The sequence below is a fragment of the Perna viridis genome, chromosome 11 (assembly GCF_037379345.1).
Source record: "Perna viridis isolate PV_CMFRI_1.1 ecotype Kerala chromosome 11, ASM3737934v1, whole genome shotgun sequence".
Classification (NCBI taxonomy): Eukaryota; Metazoa; Mollusca; class Bivalvia; order Mytilida; family Mytilidae; genus Perna; species Perna viridis.
Genome location: NC_142455.1, coordinates 18,569,145 through 18,586,645, shown reverse-complemented (window position 1 = coordinate 18,586,645; position 17,501 = coordinate 18,569,145). Strand labels below are relative to the sequence as shown.

Here is a 17,501-nt window from a genome sequence, read left to right as displayed (position 1 = left end):
AGGAACAACTTTTGGGTTTTATTCTATGAAAGCAGGACCTCTATAATTATCAAATTCAACCATAACAACAGATGGCAGTGCATTTTCTGGTCTTTTACCCCTACTGTGTACAATATAAATTATTTTTCCAACAGAGCCGTTAAACAAGCCATGTGAAACACACAGGTTAATTGGAAGCATCACTTTGGCAGACTTGCACAAGTATACTGTCCTTAGCAGACCACCTGATTTATCACTATCAGCAGACTTAGTGTGATAACCCCTATTTTGAGATTCTATTTTTACAATTGGGTGAGTTTCATTTAAATGCAAAAGTTTCAATTTATTATGACCCCAAACCTCAACATGTGTAGGAAAAACAAATAAACCCTTTTCAGACATCCTGTTTAGTATATCAGTTCCATATTTCATCTTTAAATTGTGCCATTGAAAATTTTGCAACCAACATGTTTGTAGAGAGGTAGCCTTATATTCTCTTAATGCCAATAGAACTTCTCTCAACTGCTTTTGGTCTTCATCCTGTCTCATGATTTGTTGTAAATGAACAGCACAGTTAAAATCATTCCAAACAAGAACCTCATGCGTTGAAGCAGGTATTTTTTATGAGTTGTATACTGGGGAATCTAAACCTGGAGGTAGATGAACATCATCTCCAATAAAAAAAAACGACAACTGGTAGACCACCCCATGAGACATTACGATTTTTACCCTTTTCAACACCGTATCTACACATAAATTCCATGCAACCCAGAATTCATTTTAGAAATATCTACATTTGAAAGATTTAGTTGTGAATCAGTTGTAATCAAACTTGATTCCTTAACCTTAAGCCATGAAGCACCTAAATCTGAGGGATATTGGAACGAAGCTTCACTCCAATCAAAATCAGGACCCCCATCATTATAAATAAAATTATTCTGACATTCATCAATTTCCTTACATGGATGAATTAATGCCATCCATTCAGGTTGATCATCAATAACAGATTCTTTGTCATTTTCTTTGTCATTGTCAGCAATAGTTTCATTTGCTTTTTGTTTAGCTCGGTCCACATCTCCTTTGACAATGTTAGGGCAATCATTTGAATCTAAAAATAATTTCATTCTATCAACCCAAGAAATATCTTCAGTTTTAATATCTTTTAAACTATGCAAATTTGGAGTATGTAAAATCAACATGCTTCTACAGTAGTTTTCTTCAAGAGGCCAAGATGCATTTGAATATCCTGTTAAAACAGGCACTTTTCCATTTTTTGCAGAAAAAGCTATAAAAAGATGAAACATCTTTATCGTCCCTCTGTAGATATATATCTAAAGGAGTATTTTTGTAACTTTTAAATCTGAGCCATCTTTTTGTAAAATGCGAGAACCAGATAAACTTATATTTTGAAAACTATGACTTGATCTATATAGGGGCAATTTAGATAATTCATAAGATGCTTCTACGGCAGGGATGTCTCTTTTTACTGTATTCATCAAAAGTTTTGTACATAGAGATTTTGTAGATGAACTAGTGGTTTTATTATCACAATTTACAATGTTATGAAAAAGTTCAACTATAGAACCAGTGGGTTGATAACCTTTGCAGGCATAGCCAGTAACATATTTTTCAACTCCTATGATTTCATCTACAGAGGGGTTGTCAGGGTCACTTCTAGAATGAATGAGAGATACATCCCCATTTGCTCGCCAACCTTGGGTATGGAATTTTGAATGCTGAACGAGGATTGGATGGTCTCTGGCCATTTCAAGCCTGAGAGAACCATATTTGTCAGTTTTCAGTGTTGGCGTATCTCTCAATTCTTTACCTGGGGAAGATTCACTACCAAATTCTATCCTACATTTTTTTGTTTTTCCCAATTTGGAAGTTAAGCAATAATCAGAACAACTATGTGTATTGAATCTATTGTAAGTAGTAAGTGATCTTCAAGTAAGGACTCTTGTGATGTACTTACATCCATTAATAACTTAATAAGCGAGTTTTTTCCTCAGGTGGTTTAGGGGCAGTGCCTTCTGGAGGAGGCCAAAATTCTTTCTTGGGATTACCATCTGCATTTTTTCCAGCTGGATGAGATGCAGTAAGGCCAAATTCAGAGGCAGCCCAATCATGTAGTCTTGCAGCACATTTATCATCTGACAACCCTTCCTTTAAAGCCTTATTAATAAGAAAGTGTGGTTCTTGGTCATTTCGCCAACAGAGCCCATGCCAATGAACCATACCTCTTGACTTAGCAAATTCTTGCCTATACCAAAAAAATTTAACACCAAATGCTGGAGACATCACATCATGAAAGTAGTTAAGAGTTATAATATCAAAGTATTGGGCAACAATGTGGGTGTGTTTTTGTAAAACATCAAAAAAGTACAGATATGTCTGATAAATCTCTTTCTTCACCAGTAGTTTCCTTTATATATATTGACAAAAGTCGTTTTAAGGGCTTAAAATGATATTCTGCACAACTAGCTGTAGAAAAACACGATGGCAATCCCTTTTCTCATTTATTTGAACTGAATCAAAGCTCTTAACTCTTTTGCCCTTTGTGCCCAATACTGAGAAGTACCTCTTAATGATGCACCAAAATAAAGAATTTTTTTGGCAAAAGAATCATCACCATTTTAATTTTTTTCATTTAAATCAGAAACAGTCAGATGTTCATCACCTAGGTATTGATTGGCAACAAAACAACCACATTCAAGTGCCTTTTTTTCTGCTAATCATATTGTGTACAATAAATTTAAAATAAGGATGTTTTGCAAAACGCCCATCTTCAAGTAAGTGTTCAGCCCAATCTGCCATATATGTAACAGTTCTAGCAGGATTAATAAAAAAATCACCTGTACCATATGGAAAACGAGTGGGGAATGAAAGAGTACAAAAATATTGAGTTGTAAATTCTGACACTGGATCATTATTGCGAGTTGGCCATTGGAGGACAAAAGAACCTTTTTTTATTTACAAGTACTGTTTTTGGATTATTTTCCCCAAGAACATCTTTAACAATTTTATTTACTTCCTCTGAAATATTTACTTTGGGATCAGACAAAAGTACACCTGAATGTGTTGTTCCTTCAATTTCTCCTGGGTTAGTATGATCAGGAGCAGGTCCTTTATCTTTTTTCAAGGAACATGAGTCTTTATTTATTTCAACTGTTAAAATATTTTGTAGTTCACCGTTTTCAGGGAGAGAATTTAATCTGTCCTCACTGATTATAATATTCCTAAAACCTGGATTATTATTTTTTAAAAAGTGTAAAGCATTCTGAATTTTAATGCGACGAACTGTGTAGTCTTTTGAAATATCATTTTTACCAATTTTACGAACTCAGATAATTTTTATTTCACGAGGAAGTCGTGAGAATATTTGAGCAGGTTCATTTACCTCTTGGGGAAATCTTACAGAAAGAGTAATCAAGGGAAACAAGGTTATAGCGATAACCAAAAGAATGTAATCCATTCATGTATCAACAGCAAGTAAAATTTGGGGAAATATGTTCTAAAATACCGTCTTCCATCCTGCAGGTTTTCTTACAATAACTCTTGGATGATTGGTATAAAATTTACCTAGTAACTGACAGCAGCTTATTGAAAAGTTTCTTATTTATTGTGTTACCTAACTGTCAAGTGTATGAAATCTTTTACCCATTATCTGATCTGTCGAGCACTATCTTGTGAATAGTTTTAACCTTTACAAGCAGTATCTTCTATTTTCTAAATTACTATACAGATGACCATGTTACTAGTACAATAATTGTATTAGTTATCAATACAATTTATTGAATGTCTATACAACACATCTGAATTTATATCTATTTCTTCTTGTTAGTGTCGGTCAAGGAGGAATAGGACAGATGTCTTGGATGAGGATCCCACCATCAATGCACGGTAAAAAAATCGAAATCATTTGTGATTGAAAGATAGAAGAAATGATTTTCTCATCAAATGGTAATCAGGAAGGCTCAGATCAAGATTAGAAATAAATTCTTGAAGCTTATGGCATAAAGTTATTCCAATAGTAGGTTGACAATGGCAATATATGTTCTTGTTTATAAGAGATGGTTCAGATATACCCTATGTCTTTTATTTTATTTTTTTTGAAAGTTTGGTTAAATGAATGATTGCAAGTCTTTTGTAGATTTTATTTGTTTACATATCATGGTTTGAATTTGGAACGATAACTTAGTATTTACAATTTAAAATCAATCTCTAGCTTAGTACCTTTTTTTTTAAAGTGTTGTTTAATGCTTAATGTTTCTTTATCACCAAAACTTTTTCTTTTACTTACTTATTGAAAATTGACAAATTTGTTTCCCAGTTATAGGGTTTATAGCTATAGTTCATTGTTTGTAATGCATTTTATTACTTCTACTGCTTTTAGGCATTTCGGTCCTTTTATTTGAGAAATATTACTTTTGGATAGATTTAAAAACTCAAGTTCTCCATTTCTTACAAACAGAAATAGGTTAACAGGCATTTTGTATTCTATTGAATATCTGGAATTAGATACTGTAGTTGATATAGGTTCTAAATATGGATACATTCAATTAATTTAGCTGATAATGAAAATTATTTGTAGAACTAATATTAAATACTAGTAATTGTGTTGGCAACTTGTCAATGTCAAAAATGTTTTCAAACCAGTACTGGTATTATATTTTTGTATGGATCTCTGAAATAAAGTAATAAAGTTAGGTATGTTTCACAAGTCAATAAATGTAAAGTAATCATAAGAAACTATTTTCTTATAACGATACTATAATGATTTGCATGTATTTCATTAATATTTTGTTAGTTTAACCCAAGGGCCGAAACTTTCTTGGTACAATTCTATTTGGAATGAAGTATACCTTTAAGGAATACAGTTAAAAGGGAATCAATATCTTCTTTTATGTGATCATACTTAGTTTATTAGAGTTTAAAACTTACAGTAAATTTCAGCACCAAGAAGGTATCAGGGTATTCATTGTTTGTTCTCTTCTCTGACTGACGAGGCCCAAAGAGAATAAGGTTTAAAAAGCTTGTTTGAAGTAGAAGTATAGGATTGGAAAAAATATTGTCAAATATAGTTGAAATGAAAGAAAATCTGAAATTCTTAAATTCCCCTTTTTGCAACGGGTTATTATTGTCACCATATACTGTGCCTGAAATGAGCAGACATATTAAATACATGGATAATTAAGCAGTCAACATGTGAAAGGAAAGTGCTATTTCAGTTTGCATGGCTATGTTAAGAGTGGCATGTATTTTGTTTTTTGTTTCTTTTGTTTTTTTTTTTTTGGTTGGGGGGGGGGGGTATTTTGTGACATATGGCCATGTCAAAAGTCAACATCAGATTGATAAGCATCAATATTATAGGTAGGAAAGTGCTTTTTACGTGGCAATGTTAGGGATATAGTTAGATGTAATGGGCATGTAGGTTTTGGGTAGAAAAGTGTAAATTCACTGTGTATTTCAGGTATTATGGCAATGGTTTCAGTCCAATTTGCATCAGATGTGATGAGAATTTATGTTCCGGGTGGGAAAATGCTATTTCAAGTAGCATAGCATTGCACATTACAGTATATATCAAATGTGGTGAGCATGTATGTTTTGGGTTGAAAATTGCTATTTTACGTAGTCTGGTCATCTTTCGATAACTGTTCGAATAAGATACGATGCGCATGTATGATGACACAGTTGTTTGGGTAGGTGTACTAAGCATCTGTTCCTTGCAGGCATATTATATCTTCATTTTTCCTCCTTTCATTATAAAGAAATGGGGACATTAAGGGTCACTGGTGGGGGCAAACACTATCAGATTGTTCATTGATTACTGTATGCAGCAGAATGATTTTAGCCTTCTGGTGAAGATCTGTTCTGTGTATACGATTACAAATTAATTGCACACATTTCTTTCAAAAGAGGATTTTTAGTGACTGCTGCTTTGTTGAGAAATAACTAAGTAACTTATTTGGACAAATAAGATTTCCAAAGCACGATATCGCACTTCTTTATTCATAAAAGATGATCGTTATAAAACTTACAATGGATAAAAAAGAATAGTTCATACAATGACATTTTTTAAATTTTTTTAAGCACTAAGGATATCTTTGCAATGCAGATATAAAGCCTACTACTATTGTTCATAAAGAAGTCCTGACAAAAATTAACCTCACACAGGCGGAGGCAGAAACTAAATGCAATAAGTACAAACCAAACCTGTTTTACAGTGAAAACATAAAACTCCATTTTGCTTCCAAGGCAGGATAGCGCTCATATTACTTGATACTGCACTATATCTAAACAAACTCGAGCTTCAAAGATGTGACAATACAGTGGTTTCAATCACGCATACACAAGGATTATTTATTATTCCAGCTACTTCAATATGCAGAAAAGAAAATATGTGGAAATAAGTCTTCTGTACATAAATCTTCTGTCTACAATACTTATTTACAGAAACAAGTGGGGTAATATCAGTGTAGTATCTCCATTTCCATACTATGCAACATTCTTCTGCATTTAGCTCTCTCATTGAATAACTTGGTATGGATTTTGCTTACTTTTTCCTCCTCTGGAACATTTTTTAAGAAGCTTGCAGGCGGCTGATTTGACAGAAACTTTTGAATCATCTTGCGACCTAAATCAAAATGTATTCATAGTTAAAAGGTGTTTTTTTTATTTCACAATCAGGCTATTCACGCAAAACTGCGAAATTAAGGGAGTTAAAACAATGCATTAATAAAGATTGCGGTTGCAAATATAAATTTTCATTTCAAATGTTTCGCACCTAGCTCCACACAGTACAGTTAAATGAATTGTCTCCCAAAAACAGTAGTGATTGCAACAACACGGTTAAAGATTGGATGCAATACTGCTATCACAACAATTACCAACTCAAAAGAGTACTTTTAGGCAATCTTCCTAAATGACACTCGATTTATTGACTTGTTTTTCTCAAACAAATCACATAATTTTATTTCATTGAAGCAAATTAACCGTAATGTCTTTCGAAGTTTAGTTTTTTCACCTGTTTACAAAATTTAAGTGAAACTGTTGCCCGAAATAAGAAGGTAAACTTGTAAATGTTGAATTTGTTGAACAAAAGAATGTAACTGGAAACTGAAAATAGAGCAGCGCTCATGATGTGGGATTTTTAACCTTACTCAAACCGGTTGCAGTATCTCGCATAAAATACCTTTGATCTTTGATATGGTAAATCAATACCACATCAACAAAGAGGACAAAAATATCAAAACATTTCTTTTTTTTTTCTTTTTTTTAAATTAAGACTTCAAATAGTATCTTTACAAATGGTGACTTTGCAAATGGCTGTCTTCAAAATCAACAGGTTTATCCCCATCGCTGCTCCTTCATAATAGCTTTATATGTGTTGATTGATAATCACGAAACTTATCCTTTGCAAAAATGCAAAGACCTTTGTCAATATGTTACCTTTCATTAAAAAAATGACAAATATACCATAGGCGAAGTTACAAAGAGGAGGATTATGAAACCGTCATAATCGGATTTTTGTAACATTTACAATTTAAATTTCAGACATAATTAAAATGAATGACGCTTGTGGCCCTTAGTTGAATGTGAACTTGCTGTTGCTGACAAACAATTACGGAGTGTCATACACAATTTTGATAGAGGATCACTCCATAGTCCTTCAAATAAAAACTGTGCATAACACAGCATGATACGACAGCAGTAGTCGAATCCTGAACAATTGGTGCAAGTGTGAAGCAATAATAATTGTTGACACACTTAAGCATAGGGACGTACAATTTATTTAGGACACAACAACTGGTTTGGACATTATATTGTACAAAATTTGAAATTCATTAAAAAAAACTTTCAGAATAAGACCAAACATAAAAAGTCCAATTAGCAGTCGTACAGAAATGCTGGACAAGCTGGACAAGAACATTATTTAATGAATTTCTATGAGGGTTATTTGCAATAAAAAGTTTTGATTATTTACGAGTGTCTTGTGTTTATATAAATTGTTCATGCACACATTGTACTGTTTATCCCAAAGTTTGCATGTTCGATATACCAGACAGATTATAACAACAGGATAAGTGACCAGGAGACTTTAATTTACTCGCTATGCAGTTGACAAGGGTTATGTCACATTTAAGTTTACCTGGTAAGGATCCCTTTGTCCCAGATTTTGAGAAATCATGAATGAAGGTCTTAAAATTTTGCTCCACAATTTTTTCTTCTTCTTTTGTCCACAAAGCACGAAATTCTGCAAGAAAAACGGAGCTTGTTTTATTTTAGTTTAGTTGCAGAAAGTTGCCATATATTATTAATGATAATGTTAAATAGTGCAATGCTTTTTACGTATTTACTCCGAACAATATTTCAATAGAACAATTATGGGCATCTACATTTACTGCTATTACAAAATGAAAAAAAAAATAAATAAAAAGCCAATAAAACATGTTACGCCTGTCGGAAATGAGCGAGTTTGACCACTCAAAGGAAAGTTACGGAAGATGGCCAAAGACAGGCAGAAGTGGCGTACCTCTGTTGATGTCCATACCATTGGGCATAACGGGCAGTAAGTAAGAACCTTTAATCTATTTAATATATCTATAAAGACATAGTAAAAACTGGTTTCAATCATTTATCAAAACTGGAAAACAAATAGATGGATTTGAGTTCATCTTCAAAAGTTCATTCTAACGATACAAGAACAAATATAAATTTACATTTCCTGACTGTAATCTCTCTCTACCGGATTGTGTATCGATGTTGGTTATAATCATGATACTGTTGTAAGCTTTTCTTTTTTAATATCTATTATTGCCTTTATAACTGGATGAAAAGCTGACATCATTCCTAGGGAATTTGTATAAAATGTAAGAAGTCGGAAAGACACAGTTTGCAACAAGATATGTATTACTTAACATACTTCTCTTTTCCTTTTTTCCTTTAATTTCTTTCGAAGAACCAACAAGTTCTTCAAGTTCTTTATGACATTCATTTCGATCATTTTCACTGTCAATCTCAGATTCTTCTGATTCGTAACTTGAATCATTGTCTTAAAACAAACGTAATACATTAGCTTTGTTCACGAATTGGCAAAGATGAGAGTGTATATGTTCTTGTTTCTATTTTCTACATTAATATTGTTTTATTTTATTTCAAGTTTTCATTTATTTGAAATTGTAAACGTCCACAGTTGATCACAACCCCTATTACAATGTTTCATTGATGGACCCTTTTCCGATTCACCAGCATTAATATCATTAAAATGTTTCTTGTAATAAGTTTTCTTGTGTATAGATATTTTATCCGACTTTTTATGGCAGAATTTGCAACAACAAAATCGACAAAAAAACACCAAAAAGTCTAGAACTCAGTGTATGGAAATTTATCAACGACATAAATTATCATTTGATCATTTGAACACTTTCTTTTCCAGTTCCAAGCTCAATAACTTTTTAATTTGACAATACAATGTTTTGGAATCGATTCCTAGTAGCTTTGAAATCTTAACTACAAAGAAATATATGCATGCTGATGTTCATTTAGCGATCGATGATATTGATATGGACGTTGCGCATATAAGTTCCTTAAAACTAAAAAACTTACTCAGATTGAATTGATGGTACCTTATATTTACCGGGAATAAGGTAAGCTCTTCATGAAAATAAAATAAAAAAAAAAGAATAAAAAAAATAAAGAAATAAAAATAATTAAAAAAAACCTCTGAGTCATGTGATAGTGCAGAATATTATCCTCGTATTGAACTTTTTAAAACTACATCAAGTTCCTTAAATTATAATATCTTAAACCGACCCCCCTGCACTGTCTGAGCCACTTTTTGTTAATTTGGCTCAGAATTTTGCAACTTTGATGACTCATTAAAATGTGTACGAACAAAGTAAATACGTTTGAAATCAAGATACCTTTCACTGTTAACTGCCTTTTTTGTTCTGTGTACGTCTTCTCAGATTTGTCGTTTTTCCCTGAAACTAGAAATAAAGATACATTGTGTAATAGTGCAGCGGACGGCTAAGGATTTTCTAACTTTAATGGGCCTAGAGGGTATACGACTATATCATGTCAATGGAAAGATAAATCAATGTAGTTTTTTAATACCATTCTTTTCTAACTGAAATAGTAGCAGAGTTTTCTGCTATTTTGCTTTAATTAGAGGAGAGGTCAAAGATCAATGGAACCCAATACACTTTGATTAGTGATCATTGTAGGTATCGGAAAACAAGTAACGTGTAAAGATCACATGTATTGAATTTCAAAAATAAAAAAAAGTTGATTTGTTAATCACAGAGCAAAAATGCCCCTAAAATAGTTGCATTTTAGAGCATTTTCAATAATTAAGAGATAATAAAACACCATAGAATATTACAAGGTATATCTATGTATTCATTACTTAATTACATATAAAATAAACACAACGGTCTCGATTCAATCTGCAACATGAACTTTGCAAAATGAGTTTGAAGTTGCAAATTTTCACATATTCAAACTATTAATTGTATTAAAATTGTTTTCGGACAATTTGTCTAGTTTCTGGACTGTTTTATGAACAAGAACCGCGTTAAGTATCGAGTTTACCTTACATTTTGGTGAAATGGCTTAAGGTTTTGAGATATATTTTTGTACTTACAAAGGCATCTTTGTTCTGTGATTAAATTTTTTAAAATTATATACAAGAGACCTTTGTATGTTACTTGTTTCCTAATACCTACAATAACTTATTTCACTATGTTATAAAGTTGTATAGATGTCGGTTCATCTTTGACCTCTCCTCTAATTATTGCGAAATAGCAAAAAATACTTTACCATTTTTCACTTTGATAAGTATGATATTCAAAAACTACATAGATTTATCTTTCCATTGACATATGGTATATTAGTCGTATTCCCTCTAAGATCATTAAACTCGAAAACTAAAGCACTTTTGATACCTGTTCGCAGCACCATGGAGTAGAGGAAGTCAATCATAAAATAAAGTTAGAGACAGGGATAAGGTTCAGACGGCCGTTATTTAGAAATAGTTAATAGGATACCTGACGAGAACTATTACCACATTTCTCTACTTAAATGTTGTATATATCTAAAGGAAATACATCCCATAATGTTTAATACAGATTTTTAAAAAGTCTATTTACGGCTGCCATCGAAAATTTTTCATATTCGGCACAAAGTGTTGGATATGCAGTGGAACATACACCTATACCGCACTCAGTGAAAAGATCATTTGAACGGACTTTGAATATTACAACATTAAGAACTTTTTTAGAGAGCCCAAAGGGTACAGTTTCAAATAAGTTCCCCGTGGTGCCAGCCTTTCAATTTCCAATCAGCATTAAAATTATATTTTGTTTATCATAGATTTATTTGCATATGTAAAACAATAACATAGAAACCAAGAAATTGTAATGATTATAATTGACACGCAAAATTGCTATCATTTTTATCACATCGAACATTTTGTTATTGTCAATAAGTTATATGTTTTTATGATTTTATTGTTTAATGTTAGCAACAATCTGAGACTAACTACACAATTAACACTGTACATACTTAGAGATAATCTGTGTTATCAACTTACCTTTCACAATCAATTGTGGTTTCTTCACTTTTAACTTCACTTTAGTGAAGTGTCTTTTCTTTGAAACTGGAAGTAAAGGTACACTTTATAACGGATAGTAAAGGAATAGATAGCAGTAAATGTACTGCCTTAAATCCTTAAACTTGGTAATAAATATAATCAATATATATATAAATATGTCAATGAGGAATCAAGGGAACAAAGATTCAAAGGGAAATCAGAAGAATATAAATGTATATTTTATAATGCAAAAAAGAGAATATTGAGGATAAATCAGTAAGTGATTTACAAATTTAAAAGTTGCTACAGGACAACAAAATAATTAGTTCTACCTGCTTCTTCTTTTGGATTGTCAAAGTCTTCCTCCTCTTCATCTTCTGAATTACCAACAATATCTGAGTTTTCTGAACACCCCTCGACTTCCGATCTAACACCGCTTTTTCCTGAATTTTGGACATGATCTTCTGAATTCAGGATTCCTACTCCTTTTTTTTGAGTACCTAAAACATAAGTCTATCTCGTGCCTATCGTTCAGCTCAAAGAAAAATGATTTAGTAATATTAAAGTTCAAATAACAGTTAAACAGAAAAAAATCATTTTCGAGAAGATAACACATTTTTTTTAAAACATGTTGACAACATGTTTAAAAAGTCTATAGTGTGTGTACATGATGGATGTAGAAATAATCAGGATTCAAAATAAATAAATAAATAAATAAAATAAAATAAAATCGAAATAGATATAAAGAAATGAAATTTTATGTAATTAATAAAAAAGTGAAGCTGTTGTTTACTCAATTTAGTGCTATGACAATAGATTTTCTAAAGATTCGAAAATTGTTACATGCAAACGCATTGCGAATAAACGAGAATATGACCATTTTAACCATCTAAGTTGATCACACAGAAAGTTAAAACGAGTAGAAACGTGAAATAATCTGTACTTTGTTCTCTCAGAAATGTTCTAAGTACACGTAAATGCACCATATCCAAATAAAACAGTATAAGAAAAACAAAAAACAAAAACAAAAAACAAAAAAAAACAAAACAAATATTTGGAAACCCATATTAACGATATGTGAAGAGTATACACATTTGAACAAAAAAATCTACTTAATGATTGTTTTTTTCTTACAAAACAGAAATATTAAAGTCAGAAATCGTATTTTATAGTACGGAAATATTGGTTTAAGGATTTCTATATGCTCTCTTCTTATAAAACCATTCATGCTGAACCGTAATGAAACTTTAACTTCACATTTTTACTTCCCAAAACTACCTGAATCCAATGACGTGAGGAATTTTCCAACCTTAGTTACTTCCATAACTGCCATTGGTGCCTGATAAACATTTTTATTTATCTCCTCTGAGTGACCCATGTGTTGGTAAAACAGTTCTCTTTCATTCAGTGGTACATCCAAGCTTGCATAGATTGTTGATGCTCTGTGTCTCATTGATGTTGCCGTAATGTTTTGTGTTATATCTGCTTGAATCATAATATTCTTTACGGCTCTCCATCCTTTTACATGCGTGTTTGAGTGTTTTGTACTAGCAAATAAAAACGGATTAGCTTTGTCGATGTTAGCATCTTATCGTATTGTCATATCAGCGATTTTCCTAATTCCAGCTAAGCAGTCCTTGGGAATCAAAACTGGCACCATTTTCTTCAAATTTTTGCCAGCTTGGTATGCGACTTTTATATCTTTGAAAACCCTTTTTTCCATAGGGTCAGCAATAGCTTTTGCTTTTACATTTTTGCTTATCCATTCATCATTTTCAGCATCCTTCCATTCTTGGAGTAACAACCTTCCAGGCTCTCCTCCTCTTCTAGCATTAAATAAAGTTAGACGACATACTAGAAGATCTCGTAGTGTAACAAAGTCATTACCAGCCATAAACTCATACTGATCTGAAGTCAAATCATGTATTGTCTTCACGTTGTAGTTTCTTAATTCTGCAATGACTTCTTCTTTTGGTAGACATTTTGGCTTCCTCAAATTAGTTTGCCTGACCATTTCGCAATTGTACTGAGCTTCACCAAACCACCTGTCCCACTGCAAATTCAGTACGGATTGAAATTTGTCAAACTGTTCTGCTTTTGCTGGATCATCATTTGCTATGTGAAAACCTTTTAGAATGAGACAAACATTTTTTATGATATAGCCGATGGTTCGACAAAGTCCAGATTTTAAAGAGCCATCTGCCTTCCGTGTTGATTCTAGTAATGCTTCATGCATGAATTCCATGTTACAAACATTAAACATATGGTCACAAGAGGTTATATCTTTACCTTTCTGCTTAGCTTTCTCTTTTGCAAGCAGAAAAAGTTTTGCTATGTTTCGCATGTCTCCCATAAGTTTCTCACGAAGAGTTTGTCGTTTAACAATTCTTGCTAATACCTTGTGAACTCGGGAAAGGCCAAATATTTTGATAAGATTATCTGACTGACATACTTTCCCTACATCATCATTTCTAAACTTGGATAGAATCATCTGATCAAATGTTTTCCTCTCTTCAATAGTAAATGTGTCAGTCGAAGTCAAACATGGTGTCAGCATTGTTATTGGCAATGCATATGCTTCGAGTTCTCCAGGACAAACAGCTCTGTGAGTAGACATATTACTTTTAACATAAAACCCCTTACAAGAACAGCACATAGATATTTTAGTTCTTGCACTTTTTCGCTCTTTTAACAAGTGCAACTGTTTGTCCTTGATGTTTCGATTTAGTAATACTTCTCTATTTTTAAACAGAATGCCTTCTTTTTTCATGGTGTTAAAAACCTGATGCCTCATTGGTTCTGGCAATGTCATGGCATGGGCAACTCTTGGTTCTTTGTGATGGACCTTTTTAATATGCAACGATAACTTTGACATAAATCTATGGCAAAATGGACATGGTCTGTATGGTTTTTTCCTTTTTGCTAAAACAAGAAATGCACACGTTTTACCGAGTACATAGGAGCTCATTTTGATATTAACTCGTCAAATAAAGTAAAGTAGTGTGTGTTTGTAATAAAAAGAAGTTTTTATATAAAAATTAACACGGGCATGTAGTGTTTTTGTCTTCCTGATTGGTAGAGTATTTTATAATTCACAACCAAATCACAAGTAAAACACTTAAGAGGGCTGAGTATCACACTCGTGGACAATATGAAAAACTGATAAAAAATGTTTTTGACAGTCACATTTTTTTTATTGTAGTTCTACAGGAAAATAATTAGCACAGAATCCTTTCAATACTTAACCAAACATAATACATTTCTCTAGGTTCCTCAATACTACAACAACTTACCAGTAGTTTGCGTAACAGATGTGCTCATCCTACTGACCCGATCTGCTAATTCTATCATTTCAATCTGGGCCTGCATACTCTCAATGTATGTGACTTCTGCAAAAATAAAAATGAACTTCTAATATTTTTCCTTTCTGTCAGACGGTTTTGAGACTCTATAACGTTCCATTACATGGAAAGTTAATCAATAGTAGTAATCGATGCGAATAGTTTGGATATCGATATAATTTTAATAAGAGACAATCTTGGACCTGTTTCATGTGTATTTTTTTAATATCCCGATGGGCCGAATAATATTAGACAATGTATTCCTAAATGAATTTATTTTTTCCCTTTAAAGTGTTTTCAATTAGTACTAGTACCTTGTATCAACGTTTGGTGCCAACAGTTACCCAAAAGCCTCTAACGATAAACATATTGTAATTGATGTTGGACAAAAGAATAATTATATAAATGGACAAAAGTGATGTTGATAAGTGAAATGGCCTCCCAAATCTTTTAATACACACAATTGCAGCAACATTCTATTTCTACAATTACCACCGGTCAATTGTTCTATAGATGACTTTTCTCTATGATCAGCCAGATGCAGCATTTCAATTCCTGCTGTATTACTATCTATGGACGTAATGTCTGAAAATTGGAATTATATAAATATACATTATTGTTTACATGTTAAGGAACAGTGGTTCTAAGAATCTTACAAATTCTCTGTTTTTTTTTTTCATTTTTGTTAATAGGTTAATATATTGTGATGAAATCATTTCAGTCTATATATTCTAAGGAAATAAATCAAATCGAAAATGCAATAGCTATGATACATGTAAGGGAAAACAATTGACCAAACTTTACGATAGACGTGATGACTTCTCATTCAGAATTGTCAACGCTCTTTCCATCCGTGGCAACATCCCTTCAGCGTACATAGTTTTCATATCACTACTCAAATGTTATTCCAGAGCTTGCCGAAAAATACGCAGACTTTTTGTATCGCACTAGACTTCTACCAAGCAGGCTTTTTGAACAGGGTTATGTTGCTACAAGTCATCACTACAAAAGTTTATGGTCGTCAGCATGAACTCGTGGATCGTTACGGTGTATACATCTCCGCCATGAAAACAGATTTGTTCAACGTGTCATAGTTTTCCTTTCTACTTTCGACTACTCTGGACTCCGGATGGTTTAGAAAAGCACTAGACTCTTATCCTATCGCTGCATCTATCCATGCTCCAGGTTTTAGTGGAGTCAGATTTGCTCATTTACTTTTGAAACTTGGTATGTATTATTCTAGTTACTTTATGTTCTTTGTCGTTTATGTCTGTTTTCCATCTCTGGTCTTTGTACCTAGATTATATTCTTTTGATTTCCGCTAGAACCTTGGTTCCTTTGATTACTCTCCTATTGTATTTTAGTGTTATTTACTGAGTTATCTCTCGTAATTATGAATTCTACAACACTATCAATGCTTTTATCTCTTACAAAAATATTTCCATGATAGGCAATAAACATATATAATGTTATTGAGGTTGGACAAAAGAACAGAAATGGAATGAATGAAAAGTGATGTTGATAAATGAAATGGCCTTCCAGATCTTTTAATACACCCAGTTACAACACCATTCTTTTTTTACACTTACCACTAGTCAATTGTTCTATAGAAGATTTTTCTGTATGATCATCAAGATGCAGGATTTCAATTCCTGATGTATTACTGTATATGTACGTGATATCTGAAAATTCGTATTTTTATATATATTTAATATATATTCATGTTATATTATAAATAGCGGTGTTTCTAAGAATCATGCAAATTTTCTGATATATGACTACCGCCCCCTTTCCTCCCAAGCAACACATTTTCATTTGTTTCTATTACTTACTTTATGTGTCTACGTGAAGAAATGTGTAGTTATTCATTTCAATCTGTTCTAAGGAAAAAGATCATATCGAAAATCCAATAGTTTCCATTGTATTTCAGTGTAATTTACAAACTTATCTCTTAATATGAATTCTACAATACAGTCAACTTTATTTCTAAATAAAAGGTTTTGGATAGGCAAATGTAATTTCTGTTTACTGTTCACTGAAACATTGGAAACAAAATATCAGATGATAAAGATATGTTGGTTTTCCAACCATTAATCTTAAGCAAGGATTATTGATGAATACTCTCCCCAAATGGTCACTGTTTGCGTAAATAAATCATGAAGACAAAATATGTACGGATAATGTTCCCATTGAAATTTAGTTTTTAAGTTGGCATCTTTCCGCAATAATACTTTTACAAAAAACCAAATCATTCCAGTGCATTGATGCACTCTATGATTTGAAGTAAAAAGTGGCTGACTTATCCAGCGGGAGTCCAAAAATGTGAGAAAACCTACATTTACACATTGTTTTAAAAATCTTAAGTTTTTCAACACTTTTTTTAAGTCTTATGTTCGAAAAACGCACTTGATTAAAATGTCTACTGAAATTAAGTTTAATTTAAGTACAGCCTTGCATATCATTCCTTCCAAAATATATTATGTATCTCTGAATAACAAAAACCTAGAATATAGATTGATAGTTTTCTTATTTGAAATGTGTACCTTCCTATTGGAACTTGAAAACTGCAGTGTAAGTATATTTGT

General features: G+C 32.3%; 2 protein-coding genes across 2 annotated transcripts; both read right to left on the bottom strand.

The window, feature by feature from the left end:
- Nucleotides 1-6,193: 6,193 nt before the first annotated feature.
- LOC148603214 (uncharacterized) lies at nt 6,194-13,180 on the bottom strand. Its single transcript, XM_088553122.1, has 7 exons — nt 12,854-13,180; nt 11,908-12,075; nt 11,576-11,641; nt 9,906-9,971; nt 8,906-9,034; nt 8,132-8,236; nt 6,194-6,616 (listed from the first exon to the last, which is right to left on the bottom strand). The coding sequence occupies exons 1-7, from the start codon at nt 13,068-13,070 to the stop codon at nt 6,453-6,455; spliced, it is 915 nt and encodes a 304-aa protein (XP_088409248.1). The 5' UTR covers nt 13,071-13,180; the 3' UTR covers nt 6,194-6,452.
- LOC148603213 (uncharacterized) lies at nt 13,164-15,491 on the bottom strand. The gene is made up of 3 exons (XM_088553120.1): nt 15,409-15,491; nt 14,869-14,964; nt 13,164-14,497 (listed from the first exon to the last, which is right to left on the bottom strand). Exons 1-3 carry the CDS (start codon nt 15,461-15,463, stop codon nt 13,164-13,166), a joined length of 1,485 nt encoding a protein of 494 aa, XP_088409246.1. The 5' UTR covers nt 15,464-15,491.
- Between the last annotated feature and the right edge of the window lie 2,010 nt (nt 15,492-17,501).